General features: G+C 46.9%; 2 protein-coding genes across 3 annotated transcripts in view; one reads left to right on the plus strand and one right to left on the minus strand.

Moving 5' to 3' along the window:
- The window catches only part of PI4KA (phosphatidylinositol 4-kinase alpha), a 118,477-nt gene that overhangs the window by 53,828 nt on the left and 40,301 nt on the right, over positions 1–24,348 (plus strand). For both annotated transcript variants that reach the window (XM_045802541.2, XM_045802540.2), the window contains 4 exons: positions 16,038–16,146; positions 16,503–16,639; positions 16,821–16,954; positions 20,020–20,102. In XM_045802541.2, the coding sequence (XP_045658497.1) occupies positions 16,038–16,146; positions 16,503–16,639; positions 16,821–16,954; positions 20,020–20,102 (463 nt within the window). The remainder of the gene's footprint in view (positions 1–16,037; positions 16,147–16,502; positions 16,640–16,820; positions 16,955–20,019; positions 20,103–24,348) is intronic.
- On the minus strand, positions 144–10,851 carry SERPIND1 (serpin family D member 1). The gene is made up of 5 exons (XM_045802542.2): positions 10,750–10,851; positions 7,600–8,495; positions 3,613–3,886; positions 1,663–1,807; positions 144–987 (listed from the first exon to the last, which is right to left on the minus strand). The coding sequence occupies exons 2-5, from the start codon at positions 8,477–8,479 to the stop codon at positions 796–798; spliced, it is 1,491 nt and encodes a 496-aa protein (XP_045658498.1). The 5' UTR covers positions 8,480–8,495; positions 10,750–10,851; the 3' UTR covers positions 144–795.

The raw sequence follows: 24,348 nt of genomic DNA on the forward strand, positions 1-24,348 counted from the left end.
TGCCTGCTGTGTAGCACATGGGTCACCATGAAGAACTCAAGTTGCTTTTTGTCAACCTCTGTCATTCCTGGGGATGTCAGCTATTTTGAATTTGGCTTTTCTTAGTTACTTGAGCCTCAAAAAATAGAGAATTATAACAGACACACAGTAAAAGTGGTGATATTTATTTATCTCTAAGGTGGAAGGCATGGCCATGTGTACACACTGTCCTCTGAGCCGCAGTGAGGTGACAGCAGAAGTATAGATGACAATTAGCATCAATTCAGAAGGCTAGGCCTTGAGAGAATTAAGCCCTAACATCCAGGGCACCCCTTCAACGTCATGAGATTGCTTCTGTCCTGGGCACCATCCTTGGGAGAGGTGAGAAATTAGTCTCGCAGCTCATTTCTGTGTTCTGTGTTCAGATGACGAGCGCTGGTAATTTGAGTTAATAGAGCCAAAAGTTCAAGGACAGGAACTGCAGGGAAGGAGGTGCACAGGTAAGCCCTCTATAGGTTTGCACGGAGGAGGCGGGAGTAAGCCAGTCCCGTATGTTGCTGACACCCTCTAGGTAAGAGCTGACATATGACAGGTACATTAACTTCTATGAACTGCTGGCATTGTTCACTGTGCTGAACGGATTCCAATGAGCTTCTCAGTCATTTGTACATGTCTTCTATCCTGTGGGCCTTGATTTCAGAATGGTAGCATAAACCAAGAAAGCCATGATGCCAAAACATCTCCATTCTCATTGTTAGAATGGAACCAGAATTACAGAATGCCCCCAAAACACTTGAAATGCCCAGACCTCCACCTTTAAGACTTGGTGGGGTTGGCAACTCTCCCCATGAAGAGCAGGCAGCTGGTGCGGTGCTCATAGATGAGGAAGAGGAAGGGGCGGTCGACAGTGAAACGGACTTGGGTGGTCAGCGGCATGAACCCCACTGTGGTCACGGCGGCAGCCTGGGTGCCCTCCTCGTTCACCGTGATGGTTCCTTGGTGCTTGAACTATTTCGAAATGGAAAGGAAAGGTGTCAGATCCTGTCAGTGGACACACAGAGTGATAGACGATATAGTGGAGTCTCCTCTCATTCAGGGTGGAAACACCACATATGAGGCACAAACCACCAGTGGCCAGAATGACCCTTGAAAGTCTCTCTCACCTCCCGCCAGGTGCAGTAATTGTGCTCAGAGGCTATGTCATATAAACAATACGTATCTCTAAACACCAACATCACAGTCACTTATGATGGTGGTCATAGTATGAGTGGTCTGCCAGTAGGATGGCAGCTGCAGGCCCCATCTCCTTTGCATACTGTAGGTGCACTGCCAGAAGCGGGGGGGCCTGGATCTGCGTGGTTTCTTTGGACTGATATTCTCTCTTTTTTTGTGGAGTGTCTATTGTTGTGTCAAGTTCAGCATGCAGGTCATGCACTTTCTTTGCATGTATTTAACAGCTGGGTGTAGCTGTTTCACGGATTGGGGCACGCACCTCCTCTCTTTCTGCAGTCAGCAAGAATGAGGCTCACTCCCACGCTGCTTCCTAAAACAGATTACCCTGCCCACTCAGTGTCTGGCAGACCCAGCACTGTTGACCTATGAGGTCAGGCCAGGCAGGAGGCAGGCTTTGCTGGGGGAAGATCCTAGGGACAGGTGTGGAGGGTGGACGAGGGGAGAGCTTACCAGGTCGATGGTGATCCTGTGGTCTGAGATTCCTGTCATATTGCTGTCTTTGTCAAACAGTGCTGTGACCCCCATTGACTTCAGGGCCTCCACCAGGTTATAGTTTTTCTCTAGCTTGAATTTTGGCAGAAGCACTTCTCGAGTTCTGGGCAGAGAGGAAAAGGGGGCCCAGTTTTATTGAACCAGGAGTTCCAAAAGAGTCCTGTTTTTCCCTCAAATGTCCACAACCTCCTTTCCCCCACCAGGTTGCTTTTACCACAGACTGGATGCAGCACTTCTTGAAACTCATATCCCAGTACTGTCAGTTGAGTTTCTGGGAAAGACCATCCATTATGGTTCCAGTTCCTTAAAATGGAGGCATGGTTAGTGCTATGCAGTCATTTCCTCCATACTGTGGGGCTCACGTCCCGCCTTCCAGGTCAGAACTATTACTGGTTTATGGTTTGAGAGTATCTAAAATAATGCTCTTGTTTGGGTCCTTGATTTCAGGCATTTCTTATTTTGTTAAATAAGCAGTTGAATATCTGATCAGTGTACAGAAAAAAGAACCCTTCACGTGCCAGAAAGTTCTCTGTCCTTGTCTCAACACATTCAGTCCTTATGGATAAACAACAACTACAGTGCCCATGGGGCCAAGTCCAGCACACAAAGGGGATAAAGAGACATCAGACGCAGTCCCCCTTCTCAAGAGTTTGCTTTCCTTTGGCAAGCCAGACAAAATGGTAAAGGTGGTATGGTAATGTCCGAACAGCCAGGACAGATCTAACCACTGGAGCCATCCAGCAGGGGGTGAGGAGGAGGGGTATTCCTGTGGCCTACAAGGCTGCCCACAGCTTGAGAGATGGCATGAGCAAAGCCTGGAGGGAGCCTGAGCTGTGGTCTGGCTGGCATGCAAAGGGGCATCGGGCCGGAGGGGAGGAAAGAGGAGGAGGGGGCGGAACAGGTCAGACCAGGGACTGTGTCTGTGGGCCTGACCAAGAAGCTGGGCTGCATCCCATGGGCAGGTGGCCCATAGAGAGCTTCTAAGAAGAGGAGCCAGAGCCAGAGGGTATCTTGGGAATGCTATTTGGAGGCCAGTGCCACGTGGCTTGAGGAATGGAGGGACAGGCTGGTTAGGCCTTCCTGGCTCGGGGTGGAAGGTCATGGGCAGTGAGGTTAGGAAGGAGGTGGGTACGGAGGGGACGTTTCTAAGGAAAAATTCACAGGGCCTGATGACTCATTGGCTCCCCAGGCGAATACCTTCCTCTATGAGCCCTCTTCTGGGTTTGTTGCATTTCTTTGCATTCTTGTCCCAAAAGGAGACCTGAACCAGATTCACATCTTAATATGGGCCTAGGCAGTATTCAGTGAAACAGAAATGCGACTTCTCTATTCTTTCTGTCATGTTCTGCTAATAATCATAACTACTTAAAACCTGTAGTTTTGACTCTGGAGTAATAAATAATGAGAGAGGAAAATCATGAACAGCATGTCCTTAATAGGTTATGAGGATTAGATCATTTCCTGCACAGGGAAGGGAGAGCTTATCACAGGCACCAGGCACTGTGATGGGTGCTCAGTATCACTTTTCTAGGTATTTCTCTCTGTGACCCTGGGAAGTCATAGAGTCATGCTGCTTTTACGGATGACAAAGCCAGGGCTCAAAGCCACAGAGCAAGTAGGTGGCAGGGCTGGTTTGTTTCCGAGCTGGCTCTAAGTCACCTGCCCCTCATGTCTGAAACTGTTCATATGGCGGGGTGGCGGGGGCAGATGTGTTTCTCACAGATGCTGTCTGATTGCTTCTTACTGAGCAGGAAATTTGGGCTAAATTAACAAGAGTGGCCCAGGATGGCAATTCTTGGATTTTTATGCACACGTCTCCCTTCTTCTTAAAATGACCAAAATTCCCAGTATTTCTGGTCTCTTCCAGCTTCCCAGAGATCAAAAGAGCAAACATTCAATCTAAAGTACCTGTTTGTCATGCTTTTCTGCCATCTCTCCACCACCTGGGGCGTCAGCTGTGTCTCGAGGGTCTTCATCCCTGACAGCTTGTGCGGGACCACAATTAGCATGCTGATGCCCCCCACATACTCCAGCCGCAGGACATCGCAGTCCAGCTCCTGGTCATTTGCTGCCAGAAAGTTCCCCTTGGTCTGCATCATGGAAACTTTGACCACCTCTCGCTCATTCAGCCGGAAGTTGTGGTTGTGTGTCATTTCTACTGGGAATTTATTTACCCAGGATCCTGTAAAGTCAACAAGAACAGGGCTTTTATTAAAATATTATTTTAAAGCTGTGGTCCACACATGTGAATGTGCATCAGAAACACCTGGAGGGCTTGTTCTGACTGCAGGGCCCACTCCCAGAGTCTCTGGTTCTGTAGGTTTAATTTGAACCAAGAACTTGCATTTCTAACAAGTTGCCAGGTGGTACTAATGCTTCTGGTCCGGAGACTACACTTTGAGGACCGCTGTTCTAAATGATCCCAAGGTCAGAATGCTGACATACTGGTAGGAAGTGTGATAGTGGTAGAGAAGTTGGAAAGACTGGAATGAATTCTGGTTGTTTTTTTTTTTTTTTAAAGATTTTATTTATTTATGTGACAGAGAGACAGCCAGCAAGAGAGGGAACACAGCAGGGGGAGTGGGAAAGGAAGAAGCAGGCTCATAGCGGAGGAGCCCGATGTGGGACTCGATCCCGGCACGCCGGGATCACGCCCTGAGCCGAAGGCAGACGCTTTAACGACTGCGCTACCCAGGCGCCCCTGAATTCTGGTTTAGATGTGGGCACTAACTAGTTGTTTGACTCTAGCAAGATGCCCGACGTGCCTGGACCTCTACCTGTTGACCTGTAAATGAGTAGCTTTTTGCTCGTGGCAGCTCTGTTTCGATGGCTTTCATCCCTTCCACTCTGCGATTCTATAGGGACTAGCAGGATTCACTGGTGATGCCATCAGATATCCATGTCAGGTTTGGCTGTGATGTTTTGTGTCCAGGAGTAAGTACATGTCTGTTTTAGCTCAAAGATGCTAGTAACTATAATGATGGCCACTGGCTGACAACTGAGAACTGGCAGTGTGCCAGGCATTCCTCCAAGCATCTTTCCTGTATCCTTCATTTCCTCCTCCTAGCAACCATATGAGATGCGTGCTTTGTATTATAAGACTTGTTTTATAGATGAGGAAACAGAGGCACAAAGAAGCAAAGTAACTTGGTCAGGGTGTCCAGCTGGTAGGCAGAGCCACTGGGCTGAGATCGGCCTCTGCCCCGGGCTTCTCAGCCTCAGCACGGTTGACATCTGGGTAGTTCTCTGTTGTGGGGGCTGTCCTGTGCATTGTAAGGTGTTTAGCAGCATCCCTGGCCTTTACCCCCGAGATGCTGGGGTGCTTCCCCCTCCCCCCAGGTTGTACGAGCACAGATGTACACCGCTTCTGCTGCGGCTGTCACGTGTCACCTGGGTTTCTTTCTTTCTGACTTCCTCCTGAGACCCAACCTCTGTTTTTATTGCACTTTACAAGGCGGTTATAATATTTGTAATTAAAAATCACATTAGTGGGGCGCCTGGGTGGCTCAGTTGGTTAAGTGCCTGCCTTCGGCTCAGGTCATGATCCCAGGGTCCTGGGATCAAGTCCTGTGTTGTCGGCTCCCTGCTCAGTGGGGAGCCTTCCTCTCCCTCTCCCTCTCCTTGCTGCTCCCCCTGCTTGTGCTTGCTTGCTCAATCTCTCTGTCAAATAAATAAATAAAATCTTTTTAAAAAAATCAAATTAGTAACAGATTTAGGAGCTAGTGATTAAAATTATACTTCTAGACCTTCCTCTCTTTTGATTAGCATCCATGATTAAAAAAAAAAAAGCATCCATGAAAGATTGGGTGGTACTGGCATTTCATCCCTCTGATTCCAATGTTAAATTAAGTGACCATCCAACACGAGGGGAAAGGGACACATTTTAACCCCTTGGCGTGACCCTGGCTACTATGTGCTGGAGGTTATAAACCGACTGTCCTAGTCATTCTGCAGTCCTTGCCGGCGGGAGTGGCCTGCTGCTGTGTCTGTCTGCCTGCTCCTGATCACTCGGCCAGCCTCATGCAGAGGCGCTGGTGTCGGGGCGCCCCGCAGACCGGCAGAACTGAGGGCTTTGGTGCTGCCCAGGTAACTTACACTGGCTGTTCTAAAGCTGTTCCTAAACATGGGTTAGTTGCTTATAGAAGCAGAATAAACGTCACTAGCAATATCATACCTACTTCACATATTATATGACACTGGCATCTGCCGTTTTACTCCTCAAGTTCGTTGAGCTCTTATCACATGCCACATACCAGGCTAGCACTGCATCTCTGTCTCTGTAGTGCTGCACACAGCCCTGTCAGAGTGGGTGTTACCAGCATCTCTGTGATAAAGGTGAGGAAACTGAGTCACAGAGACATTGAATGACCTGCCTGAGGCCACATGAATAAGAAGTGGGGAGGCCAGGACTTAAACTCCAGTTTGCTCACTTCCACGTACTTATAACCAGTAATACAGAGTATATGTGTGTGAGGTGCCTGGGTGGCTCAGTCGGTTGAGTGCCCAACTCTTGATTTCAGCTTAGGTCATGATCTCAGGGTGGTGAGATCGAGCCCCGCTTCAGGCTCCATGCTGGGTGCAGAGCCTGCTTGTGATTCTTTCTCTCCCTCCCCCTTTCCCCCCCTGCTTACATTCACACACTCTGTCTCTTAAAAAAATATATATCTGTGTGTGTGTGTGTGTGTGTGTGTGTGTGTGTATAGTGTGTGTGTGTCTGTCACAAGCCTGTTAGCGCCTCAGCCTTTGATCACTCACTACAAGGACAGCAGTGTGCCTAGAATTTGAGAGGGAAACCCAGGGGTCTGGCTCAGCCTCCATGCCCCTCCTGCAGTCTTGGCTCCTTCATCCCTACTTTGCCCGTCTAGCAGAATGCCTGCCTGGCACAGCTACTGGTAAGCCTCGGCCCTCCCTCGGCAGCCCTGCCACCCCAGAGCGGCAGCCAAGAGAGGGCCCCTGTCCTTCGCCTCCCTGGGCTGCTGTAACCAGTGCTAGAGCTCACTAGCGAGGAAGCATAGCCTCCCAGCCTTGGGGACTGACTCTAGCTGGTGCCTTCCAGGTTTTGGTGGCAGAAGAGAGTGGTTGTGTGTCACCATGAGTCACTGAGATGTGAACCCATTCCTAGTGTCTGCCCTTTGGCTCTCTAGGCTTGTAGAATGAGGTAGAGGTTTCTTCCAGTTCAAGTTCCACTGAGGGCGCTGTGAACGAGGTCTGGATTTTACAAGTCAATTGCCCGTTTACTTCCAGGATCCCAGGGGTCCTATGTGTATATAGTGGTGTGGGGGTGGGGAATGTCCTCCTTTCTTGTCTGGCCCAGAATAGTTGGTCTGGAAATAATAGTTTATTTCCCCACCCCCACCTGCCCGTTAGTGCACAAGTGTCCCAAGAAGGAGTTGCAGGTATTAATATAAGTCAAGCTGAACAGTTTTCAGACACCTGTCTTCAGCCTCTTGTCCATATTCCTGCTTACTGATAATTGGGAAAGGAGATGAAAAAAACTCAAATCCAACATGGCCAAATACTAAAAAGGTTTTTCATTTTTTCTTCCAATTTAACAAAGCACTAGAGATGGCCTGCCTGGTGCAACCTTGGCTCTGCGCCTTACTGGCTGTGTGCCCTGGGAGTATCACTTTACTTCTCTGTGCCTTGGTGGCTCTGTCTGTAAAATGGGATGCTAATAACAAGGTTGTGATGAAGTTTCAGTGAGCATAAACTAGAGTCAGTGCTCAGTGTCAGCTGCTACCATCGCCTCATCCTGATCTTCCCTGTGAGTTGACCTTGTGTGTTGGTTTCCTGGATAAATTGAGCTAGAGGATACAGTTCTTAACGTTCAGCCCATCTGCACACTAAAAGAGTACGTCACGAGTTTGTTTTGAGAAACTTAAAGCTATTTCTTACCTTTAAAGTAGATGCAGTTTAGAATCATCATCTGAGTAGCTGGGTCTATATTCTCCAGAGCGTCTTTTATGAGACCCTTGGTGATCTTCAGAATGTAGTTATTGGTTTTCGCTATGAAGGCAGGGTCTGAGAAGTCAGCCGCCTGGGCCTCTGCAAAGTAGTACTCTCTTACTTTTCTTTTGAAGTCATCCAGGATCGGGAATTGCTTCTGTACGTAAAGATCATTGACTGACCGCAGTGTGTACCCAAAATTCCTCCGGAAGAGGCGATGAGTCAGCTTACGAAAGAGATTGTGAATGGTCATGATCTCATACTTGCTGCTGGCGTTGACAAAGTCTTTGAAATGCAAAATCGAGTGCACTTGTTCATAGGTCTCCCCCTGCAGGCCGAAGGAAATCATACCCATGGCCGTGGAAATGCCCACTGGGGCTATGAAGATATTGTCTGAAGAGCGGGCCTGCTCCTTCAGCACTCGGTAAAGGTTGAAAGCGAACTTGGCATTGAGGATGTTGAGACGCTGGATCCGGCTCTTGCCTTGGAAGAGCTGGAGGATGTTCCCAGCACCGGACTCTGAATCGGTTGGCGAAACCGCATCGATAATGTCAATATAGTCATCATCGTCGCTGAATATCTTCTCGAGGTCCAGATAGTCCTCATCCTCCTCCCCCTCTGTGATCCAGTCGTTGGTGACTGTATTTTCCTTGTGGAAGTCGGCAGGGAGAAGGGGCATGGTCAGGTTTTTGCTACTTAACTGCCCCCATTGGGGGTCTGCAGATGGAGAATCTTCCCCTCCTTTCTCAAACTGACTGGCCAGGCTGTTGCTCCCACACATGGACATTAGGATGAGAGAAATGATGAGGGGTTGGAACAGGCGTTTCATTTTGGCGGAGCTAAAGCTGGGAGAGAAAACCAGCGACAGGGTGAATGGTGGCCTAGCAGACTGGCCACCGCAGTGCTCAGAGGGCAAGCCCATGGCTTTGACCCCGGAAGATGCCCTGCGAGTGTCAGTCCTTAACCATTTTAATATCGTACACCTTAAGAGAAGCTGGTGAAGATAAACAGATACCTAACATTTTGTGTGGCTTCAAAAACCTACCTGAAGGATCTGTGAGCCCCAACTTGAGAATCCCTTCTGTAAAGTTTTACAAAACTGTGACCATGTAGGTTCCTGTGGACTCAACGTTCCCAGGGAGTTTCTTTTTCATTCACTCACCAAACTTTGTCTTCTGTTTCCCAAACAACATATTAAGCACTGGAAACACAAAGGTGTCCCCCTCCAAGGGGCTCTGCCAGCCAGCCAGGGAACAGACGTGCAATAAAGCAGGGGCACTTTCATAAGGACACTACCAAACAGTTAGGGGTGCAGAGCTGGGGTGTGGCCCTGCCTCCTGTGGTAGGAGTGGGCTGCCAGGAGAGCTTCACCAAGCTTCACCAGGAGGTGGGGCCTGAGTGGAGATGTTGAAAAAGGCGTACGGGCCAGGCTTTCTGAAAACAAATATCCTAAAGATATGTGAAATTTGTGTCATTATTTGGGGTTGTGCTATTTGCATAACATTTGGAATTGGTCGTAATGCAGAGATCCTCTGGGTGCCCAGTGAAAGGTGGCTGGCAGCCTGTCTTTCTCCTGGAGCCCTGAGGCTGTGAGGCTATATGGCTTACCACAGACGTCCTATCTTCTCGGCCTCTATTACTTGGCTCCCGCTGCTGTCAGGAGGACCTACTAAATCCTTTTTACTTGACCACTTCTAGCATGGGGTTAGGAGTAATCTTACCAGGTGCATTAGGTCTGTGTGAGAATGATGTTGGAAAGCTCTCACTAGAAGGCCTGAGGGGCAGTCCGTTTATTTAAATAAGATAAGTTTGGGGGTACCTGGGTGGCCCAGTAGGTTAAGCGTCTGCCTTAGGTTTAGGTCATAACCCAGGGTCCTAAGATCAAGCCCTACATCAGGTTTCCTGCTCAGCAGGGAGTCTGCTTCTCCTTCTGCCTCTGCCTCTCCCCCTGGCTTGTGCTCGCTCGCTCTCTCGCGTGCTCTCTCTCTCTCACATAAAATCTTTAAAAAACTAAAAATAAAAAAATAAAAGGCCGGGGGGCCTGGGTGGCTCAGACGGTTAAGAGTCTGCCTTCGGCTCAGGTCATGATCAGGGGGTCCTGGGATTGAGCCCCGCATTGGGCTCTCTGCTTGGTGGGGAGCCTGCTTCTCCCTCTCCCTCTACTGTTCCCCCTGCTTTTGCTCTCTAGCTCTGTCAAATAAGTAAAATCTTAATAAAAGGCCAATCCTTTTATCATTTTGTCATTTAGTATAACAAAAATTATATAAGACACTTTAAAACTACCACCAGGTTTTGTTTAAATCCAGATGACTATCTTTGAAGAGAAGCAATATTTTTTAAAGGTAAATCATTGAAAAGTTTGCTTTTCTGGAAACTTTATATGGCAATTTCTCATGCCAATTGTATGGAGCAAAGTTGGCCTTTTTGGTCACACATCGGAGCATAGCACCTGGACACCCTCGTCCCTCCTGGCTATGTCTTCAGGCCCAAAGAGGGCAGATGTGAAGGAAGAGAAGTAACTGCTTGAAGTTTTAAAATTCTTTCATTTTGAAATAACTTCAAACATTAGAAAAGTTGAAAGACTGGCATAGAGAACAGCCCTTGTACACCCTTTTCCCAGATTCAGTAGCTTTTGTATTTTGGAACAGTTGCTTTATGGCTTTCTCTCCATATATACACATCTGTGCATATGGGTGTGTACACAGGCAGGCACACACATATACTCTTTTTCTGAAACCTTTGAGAGTAAGTCACTTACAGTGTGTCCCTCTAACTTTTAATTCTCATATTTGGGGGGAAAATGGCTAAGGACAAGGCTATTTCATGCACCATCATAGTACTGTTACACACTTAAGATAATTTAACATAGGCACAATACTTTCCTATTCCAGTTCCTGTTCCAGTTTTGTCAATTGTCTCAGTAACGTAACTGACAGAATGTTATATTAGGCAGACTAAAAAACAAAACCATTTTTCCATTTTTAAGACAGTGTAGAAAGCTTTTGAATTTGTAGTTTGATAGAGATGCACCAGTTACCCATCTCTAACCACTGCAAAGAAGAATTTATAATCGGCAGAAATGTAAGAAACCAAACTCACCTCTGTGCTTCTGAGAAGTGGTGTTGCAGAGATGAAATGCGCCAAGGTCACCAGTGGGGTTTCAATGTGAACTTTGGTGCTGGGCCGGTGTTGGGTATTTTCCAAAGTAAACATGTCCCAAATCAAACACTGTTCAACTCGCTTCGTCAGCACAAACCCCCTCGGTTGTGTCTTTGATCTCTGCTGAGTGACTTCTGACTCCTCTGGTCCAGTTCTGATACAGCTGGTGTTTTGAAGGCATGACTATCACTGTGCCGATGTGCTTGTGGGTGCAGTCCTTGTTGAAGCCACTGCATCATGAGACTCTCTTCAGAGCTCTGGGGGCGGGGTTGCACTGGGTGTAGCTGTAATGCTCCCCTAAAAGCAGAGGCCAACTCATCTGCCTTCCAGCTTTGGATTCTACCACTCAGATGATCTGCCCCTGGTCTGGTCTCCAGGGCTGATGCGGCTGCTAGGCAGGTGTCCCCATGCTTCCACGAGTGTGTCCCTCTGTGAAAAGTGGAGGTGGAGAATGAGATCAGTGACTTATAGTGTAAGGAGACCTTGGTACAGAACTTTCTTCAGTCAGGGCTCACTCACTATGTTCTGTGCCAGGCTTGCAGTGCAGCTTCCTTAGCTGTTACAGGACAGATAGGGTATTACTGAGCAGTGCTCCCCAAACTCCAGTCCACCTAGGAGTTCACAGGGATCTGTGGAGCGAGGATCACTCTCTGTGTCTTTTTAAAGATATTTTATTTACTTGAGAAAGAGGATGAGCACGAGCAGAGGGGAGGAACAGAGGGAGAGGAAGAAGCAGACTCCCCACTGAGCAGGGAGCCCAGTGTGGGGCCAATCCCAGGACCCCAAGATCATGACCTGAGCCAAAGGCAGATGCTTAACTGACTGAGCCACCCAGGTGCCCCTAGGATCACTCTTTAAAATTTATTTTAGATTCTGTAATCTAAAACATTGGATTGTCAGGAAGACCAACTTATCACAGAGCGTTGCTCCCTGATTTTGGTACCCAAGAGTGTGTTTGTTACCCAGAAGCCTTCTAATGTGAGAACAGGACTCTCTGGGGACGCTGTAGGCTTGTGAGGAGCCTGTAGGGGGCGTCTGTGTGTTGCTCATTTTGAGAGATTTCTGGCACGTAAAGGGCTGTCCATTGTGTTTAAGAGCTGACAGGTGTGGCTGGATTGGGGTCCAGGTCAGTACTCAGTAGCTATGGTCACATTGCTTTCTTAGAACCTTCACTGTTCCTGCTCAGTACTGGGACTTCAGCATGGGCACTGTCATTTAGGCTCAGAGAGGCCGTTCCCTCTGCACAGGCTCCTCCGAGGCCTAATAAGCCCCATGATCTGCTCTTGGGCAGCTCCCTCCATCTCCACCTTGTTCTCACACACACTAAGCCTGGCCCTTCTTGGAGCCTTGGCACTGGCTGCTCTTTCTGCATGGAAGTCTTCCCCTAGGCCCACTGCATGGCTGCTGTGCTCACGCCATCTGCTCTGGGTTTCTCCAAGGCTGTGCTGGCCGCGTTGGTGGGAATCCCACCTCCCACCCTCTGTGTTCTCTCTGAACTTAGGACAGTAGCTATAGCTGCTGCATAAGGTTGCTGTGGAAATTAGATGAGATGATGAGAGAATGTGCAGAAAGCACAGAGAATGGCGCCCAGCACCCAGTCAACGCTCAGTAAACCTTTGCTATTGTCACTTTCGCCGTATGTAGTTTATTCACAGAAAAGATCTGGAAGGAGGTGCAGCCAACTTTTAACATTGAAAATGGGAGGCAGGTGGAAAGTGTTCATTTTTTACTCTATATACTTTGCTGGAATTTCCTGTCTATGAGTATATATTGCTTAGGTTATTTTAAACTAACCAATAATGTTTCTTACATATTTAGGTTTCTGATCATGTAACCCACTCTTGAAAAAACTGGATTTCAGCCCTTCTTGACAATTCTTACATTTTTGGGTCTGTTCTCCACTGGAGGTGTATCGTTTTGGCCCCCACTGTAAAGCAGTACCTTCTGTCACATCTACTCCATTGTTTTCTTTCCAGTTCCGAGGCTTGCCTTGTGGTTAGATATGTTTTCCAACTTTGTATTACGAAATTGAACAATATGCAGAGCAACTGGAAGAATTGAATAATGGACATCCATATACCAACCTCCTAGATAAAACAGTTACTGTTTTGCCATATCTGCTTAATTCCGTGTGCGCGTGTACCCCGCAGGTGTCTCCTGAGGTATTTGAAGGTGGATTGTAGAGAGAGTCACAACACTTCAGCCCTGGGCGCTGGAGCTAGGTCTCCTAAATGGTGGTGAGGGGGAGGGTGTCTCCACCCTGCTTGGCACCACTGTTACACCTGGGAAAACCAATCCTTCTTATATCAGACATCCAGTCCCAGTTGGATTTCTCCATGACTTCTTTGATAGCTTTTTAAAATCCAGGATCCAGTCAGGTTCCTACACTTCATTTGGTTGTTATATCTCTTTGGACTCCTTCATCTATTTCAGGCTTTTGTTTCTCTGACCTTGATCTTCTTAGGGGAGAGCAGGTCAGTTATCTTATAACTCTTTACCTGTCCTGTCTTGGGGCCAGACAAGACCCTTTCATCATCTTCCCTCCATTCTCTGGAACCTCCTCACTCCTTTCTGTCTTTCCTGAAGCATAGGAATGTGTTCCTGCACACAGTCCTAACCAGCCTGGCTACACCGTGTCTTTATCTGAGGTTGCTTCAGAGCACTTCTGGGGTCTTTTGCGATTCCACCATAGTCTTCCCTTCCTGGGGGCCAGAGCCATCTCAGCTGGTATGATGGAGTCATCAGTGCGGGGAGAACCTGTAGGGCACTTCCAAGCCCTAGTTCTTAGGAGGGAGGCAGGACTTTCTCAGGGTGAGGAGTAGTAGGATCACAAATTGAAGATAGATTTCCAACAGTCACTTTCTTTCACTGTTCCAAAACCATTTTGGACCTTTCAGTCACTTGGGGCCCCTGATCCGATTGGGAGTGAAGCATTCTGAAAGCCTGACCATAACCATCAAAGGCAGGTTCTCTTTATAGGCCACCAGAACCTCTTAGCTGCATTGACCTTGAACACCAAGCCAAGGCTGTGGTCTGGGAACCCCGTCATGCCTCCACCGTCTCTTGGGACCTTATCCTAGGGAGTACCATCACCTCAGAGACCATCCCAGAGCTCCTTTTCCTTAGACCCACCATCTTTGGCCACTAGCAAGCTGGAAGCCCCTCAGGCGTGCTTTAGTGGCAGTGTCCTTTCTACCTTGAGACAGTTCTGTCCACTGCTGCCCTCCCCAGTGCTTCTCACAGGCCTCAGCACCTTCTCACAGGCCACGCTGCACCCCTACCCTATCTCGACTGACTGTCTCCAAGGGCACAGCACCCTAGTGGCTTTCGAGGAGAAGCTGCTTACTTCTCCTATGCAGCATGCTGCCCACCCCTAGGCCAGCACCTGTACCCTCGCTGTGACTGTGGAAGCAACATATCTATGGCAGAACTCCAGGAAGTACAGGCAACGTTAAGGAAGAAACTCGAAACTCCTGCCAACCCAGCTACCCAGAAATAATCATTATTAATATGCAACTGGAGTTTTCCCCTCTTTTTCTATGCACATGTATTTGTATACATATACCTTAAATCTATACCATGTTATATACATTTTGCATTTTTTTCACTTGACGTATTGTAAGTTCTACCTGTGTCACCAAATAATCTTAGAAAATACGATTTTTTTTTTTTTAAAAGATTTTATTTATTTGACAGAGACAGCCAGCGAGAGAGGGAACACAAGCAGGGGGAGTGGGAGAGGAAGAAGCAGGCTCCCAGCGGAGGAGCCTGATGTGGGACTCGATCCCAGAACGCCGGGATCACGCCCTGAGCCGAAGGCAGACGCTTAATGACTGCGCCACCCAGGCGCCCCAGAAAATACGATTTTTGATATACCGTAACTTATATAAATGCCCTGTTCAGGTTTAGTGTTTTTCTCTTCATTTTTCTTTTCTTTTCTCTCTTTTTTTTTAAGATTTTATTGATTTATTTGACAGAGAGAGAGAGTACAAGCAAGGGGAGTGGCAGGCAGAGGGAACAGCAGGCAGAGGGAGAAGCAGTCCCGATGTGGAACTCGATTCCAGGACCCTGGAATCGTGACCTGAGCCGAAGGCAGCCGCTTAGCCAACTGAGCCACCCAGGCCCCCCTCTCTTTGTATTTCTGTTCTAAGAAATGTTGCAACATTTTTGTGCCTAAATCAGATTTTTTTTGATAGATCCCTAGAGATAGGATTTTAGGTGAAATGATGGGGATATTTAGAATTTTTGATGCATTTTACCAAATTGCTTTCCAGGAAATAGCGTATCAGTTTATAATCCTACCAGCCACAGGTGCAGGCACCCATCTCGCTGTGCCTCGCCCTCCCAGCCATGGTGTCATCATGTGCCCCACCTCTGTGTCCTTGGCTCTCATGACTATGTGGATTGCAGAGACCCCTCACTATAGCTTGATTATCACTGTAGGGAGGGAGCTCGACATCCTCTGGGGGTTCTTTGAGGACCAGCTTGTCCAACAGGCGCTGTGCACAAATTTAACATTTTTGCATAAGTTGTGAGCCACTCCCTGCTTCATGCTGGGCAGGACACCATCTGGAGCAAGGATGCAGGGACTCAGCCTCTCACTCCTGCACCTAAGCAACTCTGCCTCTACCTATTTTAAATCTTGGGATTCTGCCCAAGACAACTGTTTGAAAAAGTTGTGCTGCCAGAAAAAATCTGAAAGCCATTTCTCCTCAACCCACAAGGTTTCTCACGATCACCCTGTCTCTCCAGTCACAGCTGTTCACCTGAGCTCCAGCCTCCCAAGCCCTCCATGCTCTCCCCAGGCCCAGGCTTTGGACCTGATGCTCCTATGGGTGGATGGGCTGCTCTCTCTTCTCTGCCAGGCCAAGGGTTACTTGCATGGTAACATTGAGACCCATGACACCTTCTCCAGGAACTCTGCCACACCGCGATAATTTCCTCACCTGCCTCCAAACTCAGCAGAAAGGCCTTTCTTTGTAGGGATGGGGCTTTTCACCTGCCAGGCGTGGTGCCTGGTGCACATTAGCTACTCACTAAATGTTTGTTGAATGGGTATTTACCAGTGAATTGATCAAGAAGTGTCAGTCACTGCTCAGTGTGTCTTTTCCTACCCAAAATGATTCACTGATTCTTGGAGAATGAATCTGGGGTTGATTTTGCATCTGTAGGTTTTAGGGCTTGTCAGCAAATAACCCCCTTTTCTCCTTCTGTCCTTGGCGCATCAGCTAACCCGAAGGTTGCCTCCCATCAAAGAAGCCAAGCCTCGGTTGCAAAAGCTCTTCAGGGACTTCTGGCTCTATTCTGTGCTGATGGGATTTGCAGTAGAGGGCTCAGGTAAGGGGATAGTCACTCTCGTGGGGAAGACAGAGTGCAGAGTGAAAACAAAGGTGAGGCAGGACTCTACCTAATTATGAATGTGCATGCATTCAAAATTTGTCCAAATTCAGCTGCTGCTTCCTACAAGTGATTGCAGATGTTACACTTCCCAGGTGTAGTTTAGGGTTCTGACAGTTCTATGTATCTTAGGAAAAACCTGTCCGAGTTAGAAAACAGACTCATTTCTGTACCCCATTTTGGGGATTATTGGCTCAAACAAAAGACCCACGATTCTAGAAATGGTCACCGTTACCTGCACTGCAGTGGTGTAAGTAAGTAAGATGGTGGTCTCACTCATGTGCACTCTCTTGCAGGACTCTGGCCAGAAGAATGGTATGAGGGGGTCTGTGAAATAGCCACCAAGTCACCCCTGCTCACGTTTCCCAGCAAAGAGCCACTGCGCTCCGTCCTCCAGTATAACTCGGCCATGAAAAACGACACAGTCACCCCCGTAAGGATTCTCGCTCTGCCAAGGACAGATGATGCAGGGCAGGGGTTTTGCTAAGCTATCGTGAACAAGGACCAGATCCTTTCGTTGTCCTTGTTACCACATGTTCTCCACGGCTCCTGGGGGAGGGCCGCCTTCCGCTCTGGGTGCCTGTGTGAGCCCTTGAGTGTTTCTTTCCCCCTAGGCTGAACTGAGCGAGCTCCGCAGCACCATCATCAACCTGCTGGACCCTGCTCCTGAAGTGTCCGCCCTCATCAACAAGCTGGACTTCGCCATGTCCACCTATCTCCTGTCTGTTTACCGGCTGGAATATATGAGGTATCCAGGCCTTTGCCTCCCCGCACAGCCACACTGGAGCTAATTTTTAAACTTTCGTACCTTCTTGGCATGGGACTCTCTTCAGTTCCTCCCAAGACATGTAAGCTTTCTTAAAAAGCAAAAACCAAAACTGCTCTGCTTGTGTGCTCCTCCCTTGTGGGCACCAAACACCACGTCTTATAAATCCCCAGGTATCTAAACTCTCTTATCATCCTCTCCTTATGGGGAATAGGCTTCTGAGCAGTCACTATAGATGTTGCAAACTCAGTCCATTTGACTGTGCAAGAGCCCCTGTTAGGAACCGGCCCTCACTGAGCGTGTTCTAACATATTCATTGCACTGGTTTCCAGGACCACAGCTGAATGCAAACAGCAAATAGCAAGTGGGAAGGGGCCTGTCCCAAAACAACCTCACAGGTGACCCGACACTCAGGATACATGTGTAACCACGGCAGACCTAACAGCTGCAATAATCATCATCATGAGAAGACCAATATTAACATGGATTGAGTGCTTATCCCATACCGGGCACTATGCTAAGTTACATGCATTGACACACTCTCCAACAAGCCTATGAGGTAGGCAGTGTTACATACCCATTTTACAGTTGAGGAAACTGAGACACCGAGCCGTTAAGTTAGTTACTCAAGGTAATGATCCCCGATTTGGACTGAGGTCCATGTAGTCTGTTAAGCACGGTGCCGTGCTGCCTCTCCTAACTGATGGCTGGAAGAAGCAGCCGGGATGCTCAGAGCATGTGTGTGAAATGCTGCAGTTCCACATGGTAAGGCCTGAGGCTCCCCTGGGCTGCAGCTGAATAGACCAGCTACAGAGTGATGCATCCCTGTCGTCGAGAAAGGTCAGGTCACACATTGCCTGTTCGTTCAAGTCACAGGATGGTGCAATAAGTCATAGAAAAACTTTACCAAATGGTTTGAAAAAGAAAGTGTTAGTTCTTAAGAGGGGGAATAATTGGTAAATGCCACTATTTTAAACTTTATTTGGTGCCATGAAACCCTCTGGTAAAAGAACTCTTGCTCAGAAGCCCAACATATAAAATAGATTAAGGCTGTTTTGGGTAAGTGGGGTGAGCATCTACCTTCCTGTCCTGTCCCCTCCTCCCTGCCTCTTGGTAGCCTGAGGGTGCCACAACAGAGCAGAATTTGAAAACTAGTGACCCATTCTCCCCCAGAGTCTCATAGAGCCAAGGAAATTTTGACCTTCCTTGCTTTTTTCTTTTCTTTTTTTTTTTTATTTTAAAGATTTTATTTATTTATTCGACAGAGATAGAAGCAGCCAGCGAGAGAGGGAACACAAGCAGGGGGAGTGGGAGAGGAAGAAGCAGGCTCCCAGCGAGGAGCCTGATGTGGGGCTCGATCCCAGAACGCCGGGATCACGCCCTGAGCCGAAGGCAGACGCTTAACCGCTGTGCCACCCAGGCGCCCCTTTCCTTGCTTTTTTCATTATAATTTTTTTAATAAAAGTAATACAAGAACATTACACATAAACTTGGAAATCAATGGAGAGGAAAACCACTGATCCCACGAACATTCCCTATTGTGTGTTAGTACTGTTTGCTCTCGTCCTTTTTATAAAGTATATATTTTGAAAGAGAAACCAACCAAAACAAAACAAGCAAACCAACACAGACCAAAAACCTGGTTTGCTCCGAGGTTGATTGGCTACAAGAAATGTCTCCGGACCCTCTCAGCCTCATGTGCCCACAGACAGGGCTGTCTCCTGCTTCCCCACAAGGGTGCCCATGAATGGGGTTCTCAGGTTCTCAGGACACTCTGTGGAGTGGGCTGGTAGAGCAAGACCCTAAGGGGACAGCCCACAGGCAGCTCCCAAGAGCCCAGCTCCCACCCCAGGTTGCCTGGCAGGCCTCTGAGAGCATTGTTAGCATGGAGAAGCAGCCCTGAAGCCTTTAGGCAGGAACCTGGCTTAGGCTCCCAGCAACTGGCTATTAGGAGAGCTTTAAAACAGCAAAGTGGGGGCGCGTGGTGGCATAGTCAGTTGAGTACCCAACTCTTGGTTTCGGCTTGGGTCCCGATCTCAGGGTGGTGAGATCAAGGCCCACCTCGGGTTCCGTGATCAGTGGGAGTCTGCTTGGGATGCTGTCTCCCTCTCTTTCTGTGCCCCCCCCCCCCCGCCTGCACTCTCTCTCTCAATCTCTGTCTCTAAATAAATCTTTAAAAAAACCCAGAAAACCAGCAAAGTGGGCAATGTAAGAAATTATGTAAAAGCTGTGTGAACCTGAACGCTCAAGAACGTATGTGCTTAAAGCCACCCAGCCTGCCCTACTAAGGTTTGACTCACAAAAGGTTGGTGCAGAAGCCCACAGACGCGCTCCACCAAGCGCTTGCCTGTGTACACATGTGCCCCACTATCTTAGTGGAGCCCCCAGACTCCGAACAGCTACTATAAAAGTAAAAACGGTACATAAAATAAAAAAGAGAAGGAAAACATTGGGGTGGTACAGAAGATGCTAACGATGAAAAATACAAATGTCACTTTCCTGGCTCTGAATCCAGAGATGCCCACTCTTGATAGTTTTACTTTCCCTTCTAGAAATTCTCTGTAAATGCAAACATATTTATCCCACACATAGAAGGTGCCTGGAGGCCTTTCGGAAAGCTACCGCTGACCTCACGCTGTACCCACTTCCCCTGCACCTTGCTGTCTCATAGAACAGTGCATCTTGGATGTTTTTCTTAGCGGTGCACGCGGAGCTACCTCTCATTTTGGTGGCTCCAGGATGTGCCATTAAATGGGTGTACTTTGGTGTAGCCGACTATCGATGGACATTTAGCCAGCACCGTTAGGATCCTTATGCACGTAACCCTTAAGATCTATCACTAGTGCTGGGTTGCTGGATGGAACAATGTGGGGATATCATGATACACGGTGGGTAATTCCCTCCAGAAAGTCTGCATGAGCGTATGACTCTTCAAGTGGCGTAGGTTATTGGTTCTTCACAGCCTCACCAGTTCTGGGCAATACCAGGTCTGTGATAGAGAGGGCCTGGATTTCTCAAAATTTACTCAAAACTGTTCTCCTTGCTAGGGTACTGCGCTCAACAGATCCTGACCGCTTCCAGGTCATGTTCTGCTACTTTGAAGATAAAGCTATTCAGAAGGACAAGTCTGGTAAGTTCATTGTTGTGGTACTCTGATGACGAAATGAGCTTTAGTAGTCTAAAAAGGAATAGTACTGTCAGTTTTCTGTCTGCGTGAAGAAAATAGTTTCATGAAGTTACACACTGCATTGGAAAGATCAGTATAAAATATATATCCTTATACCCATCGAGCCTTCAGGAGCATCACTCCTGTCCACCTCAGTGACTGAGTATGCTCCAGCCCCCAGATTTCAGTCTCTAATACTGTCCCATGCCGAAAGAATCCTGGGCTCCTCACATGGTCATTGACGGACCTAGAGCACGTTTTTATGGTCAGGGAGCAGTCATGCTTTTTAAATGTCCAGAGCAGGCTAGGAGCACCAAGAACCAATTTCAAAGGGCTCCCAGTGGACAGAGTATCATAATTTGAACATGAATTCGTTTTTTTATTATTTTGCTTAAAAGAAGGGCAGATAAACTGGGATAATGTGTATATCCAACTACACTAAGATATATATACATATGATCTCCTACATATTTTAGCAAAGCAACAGATATAATGTGTAATATGTAACAATAATACATAATATATAGGATATATGTATTTATAAGATGTTGGTTTTTTCCACTAAGTATTTGTGAAGTAGAGAGAGGTAGTTGTTTCTCCTGTATAATGAGGGAAGAGGGAACACAAGGAAAGAGCCACACAGTCCAGAAAGAGGCCTGGCACCTGCAATAAAGTCACGCCTGGCCTCCAAGAGTGACCAAGTAGAAAGGGTGCCCAGCAGGTGACGGGGCAGAGGCGTCCCACAGAGTAGCCAGTTAAAGGTACTCTGTTAACTGAAAGTAGCCGTGAAAGAGCTTGCTGTGGGGACAGCCCCAGACCTTCTGTGAGGGGCTCCATGCCTCACTAGTCCTGCTGGCCATAAGGAGACCCCACTCAGGACCATGAACGAACGCTTCCAGCAGTGCTTTAGGCCAGGCCAGAATGTCAGGGCAGCAGATCAGGACCCATGGGTCACACCCAATTTAAGGACTGCATCGTTTCTGGTGAAGATTCAGAATAAGGAAATCTGTATGAAACGCAAAGACTTGCAAGTCCGGTGATGCAAATGTCCTCAGATCCTGAGGGCACAGAGGGTCTCAGCTACAACCAGTCCTAAAAGCACCAGACTCTGGGGAAAACAAATAAATGGAACTCTCCAGTGGTATAAAAATATTAGAGTTACTGAAATTCTAGTGAGGCAAACCTAAGATAAGAATAGGAATAAAAATAAGAAGAGTTATTAAAATTGAGACTGCAAAGAGAAAACATTAAGCACATAGTATAGTCACTGTTTGACCGGTTTTAGTACAAGAACGCTGATGGGTTTTAAGCATCATTCTATTGGTCTGTGTGTTGATTTTTAAAGTATTTAAAAATTTAAGAAACTGAAATATTAGACCTGTGTTTTAATGAAATGCTTAGAAAAATTTGATCAATTTTATAATTGGCTTAAATATTTGAGGGAACTGAGTGCACTAGATCCATTAGTTTTGATTGATTAACTATGTGGGTAAATATTTTGAGGAATGCTAATTGAGAATTCTTAAAATCAGTAAATTTATTATTAAGTACAATTAGTAGTGAGGCATTCTTTTTATGTTTAGAAGCCATTGGCACACTGAAGAATCTATCAATTTGTTCTCGCCAATGGAGAATTAATCCCCAGATAATTCTGGTACCATTTTTTTCTATTGTTGAAAAGTCAGTCCTTGAAGAATCATTTTTAAAATTACCCCAAGGATTCCGAGGTGCTGTTTCATGTCAGACCTTTGTCCAATGAGTCCTTTACAGAACCTTTCACACTACTGCACGACTGGTAGGAAATTGGGTGGGTGGATTTATTTCTGCTGAGTTAGCAAGGAAAGACAGTGTGAGGGTTTTGCAAGCTCCCCCTGCTGGCAGTGCGGGGAAGGACTGGACGAGGAGGGTGGAAGATGCAGGCAGTTTGTATGCCAGGAAACCTCTTCCACTGGGGTGCAGGATACAGGAGAGGGGCCCCACGCTCAGAGGGTCCCATACACATGCCCCAGGACCACTTGGGGGTACAGTAGAGACACTGTTAACTGCTGGCTGAGCTGTTCATTGATTTGCTCCCCTCGTCTATCCACCCATTGTCTGTTTAACAGCTATTTTGTGCTAGACAGTTGGGTTACCCTGAGTTTCTTTGGTTCAAGGAGGAGGGGTAAGCAACAAAAAAAATTGAGACTGCCAACCCTTAGGGGCCTAAGAACCTGCCATATTTCGCCAGCCTCCTAATGAGAATATCTATAGACAGAATGAGTTAACTACCTTTCTAAAGCTCAAATGTCATCCTCTTCTGAGCTCTGTTTTTCTGTTGCTGTGTCATAAGAGGAAATTGTGGAAAACAGTATGGAGGTTCCTCACAAAGTTAAAAATAGAGCTACCCTATGACCCAGCAATTGCACTACTAGGTATTTATCCGAAAGATACTAACATTGTGTTTCTAAAGGGCACATGCACCCCAATACTTATAGCAGCAATGTCCATAATAGCCAAAATATGGAAAGAGCTCAGATATCCATTGACAGATAAACAGATAAAGATGCGGGGGGTGTGTGTGTGTGTGTGTGTGTGTATATATATATATATATATATATATATATATATATATATATATATATATATATATATATATATAATGGAATATTACTCAGCCATCAAAAAGAATGAAATCTTAATCATTTGCAATGACGTGGATGGAACTAGAGGGTATTATGCTAAGCAAAATAAACCAGAGAAAGACAAATGCCATATGATTTTACTCATGTGGAATTTAAGAAACAAAACGATGAACATAGGGGAAGGGAAGGTAAAATAAAATAAGATAAAAACAGAGAGGGAGACAAACCATAAGAGACGAAGAACCTCTAGGAAACATGGGATGCCTGGGTGGCTCAGTTGAGCGTCTGCCTTCGGCTCAGGTTGTGATCCCAGGGTCCCAGGATCAAGTCCCACATCTGGCTCCTTGCTCAGTGGGGAGCCTGCTTCTCTCTCTGCCTGCCGCTCTCCCTGCTTGTGCTCTCTCTCTCTCTCTGAGAAATAAATAAATAACATTTTTTTTTAAGTTTAAAAAGAAAGAAAGAAACTCTAGGAAACAAACTGAGGTTTGCTGGAGGGGAGATTCATGGAGGGATGGGGTAACTGGGTGATGGGCATTAAGGAGGGCACTTGATATAATGAGCACTGGGTGTTATATGCAACTGATGAATCACTAAATTCTACCTCTGAAACTAATAATACACTATACGTTAACAAAATTTAAATAAAAATAAATTTTTTGAAAAGAGGAAATTAAATTGCCCTGGGGACTGATGTACACTTTACAGACACTTAATTTTGACAGTACATTGTACTCTTCTGCACGATTTCCAAATGGGTTGTTTTTGTCCTGAGTATGGTACTTAGGGTTAAGCCAATAAATATGTACCTACTGAGTGTACTTTCCTCTTACTTTCTCTCCTAAAACATGGGAGGTGGGAAGATGTCTTTGGAGATTTGTTATTGATGAGTTTTCAGAACCAAGCAGGAGAGAGGTTATAAGAAGCATCTAGCAGCCCGAAGGGGATGGCTGGCACCTCCTCTGTGCAGGTGTGAGCCAAGCCTCCATGTGTTCCTGCTGTGTAGCCTGCCAGCTGCCTGGTCAGTCGGTACAGACCGAGACCAAGGTAATCCCAAGCTAACTTTAAGCACAAACAGGAAAGTGGCTGTTTTTAAGTAAAAATCTCCATAGAGGCTACTGCATGATCATCATTGACATCTGACCACTATCTGATGGTTTTTTATTAGGAACTTACAGTTTCAGTTTGCGAAGAGTTACATGAAAAGATATTACACTAAGCACACCCCAAACCAAGATTTCACCTACTAAACCCAACTTCTTTGAGATCAGCCTTTCCCTTCTGGGGCATCTGTCCAGGTCACCCAAATCACTTTCCAGGTCTGAGAGCTTCAGGGGCCCATTTAACCTCATGACAAACACATATGTGATGTCTCTTTATGTTTCAGGCTCTGGCTGAGCCTGAGGCACAGAGGTGCAGTGCCTGCCTAGTGTCTCTGCCCAGCTGACCTTGCAGCCCTATCATTTAGCCACCCCAAAGACTCTGCGTAACTGGGACAGCACTGGAGGGCGAGTGGCATTTAATGACATCGGCACTGTGATGCTTGCTCCCCGCTGTTGCTTTTTTTTTTTTTAAGATTTTATTTATTTATT

Source organism: Ursus americanus, chromosome 30, assembly GCF_024610735.1.
Source record: "Ursus americanus isolate L20-20 chromosome 30, mUrsAme1.1.p, whole genome shotgun sequence".
Taxonomy (NCBI): domain Eukaryota; kingdom Metazoa; phylum Chordata; class Mammalia; order Carnivora; family Ursidae; genus Ursus; species Ursus americanus.

Bases quoted from the DNA above. Each gene is read 5' to 3' on its own strand.
- SERPIND1 (XM_045802542.2), bottom strand. From the start codon at position 8,479: ATGAAACGCCTGTTCCAACCCCTCATCATTTCTCTCATCCTAATGTCC. The intron at 3,887-7,599 runs GTAAGAAATAGC...TTGACTTTACAG, and splicing joins AAACTGCATCTACTTTAAAG to GATCCTGGGTAAATAAATTC. The intron at 988-1,662 runs GTAAGCTCTCCC...ATTTCGAAATAG, and splicing joins ACAGGATCACCATCGACCTG to TTCAAGCACCAAGGAACCAT.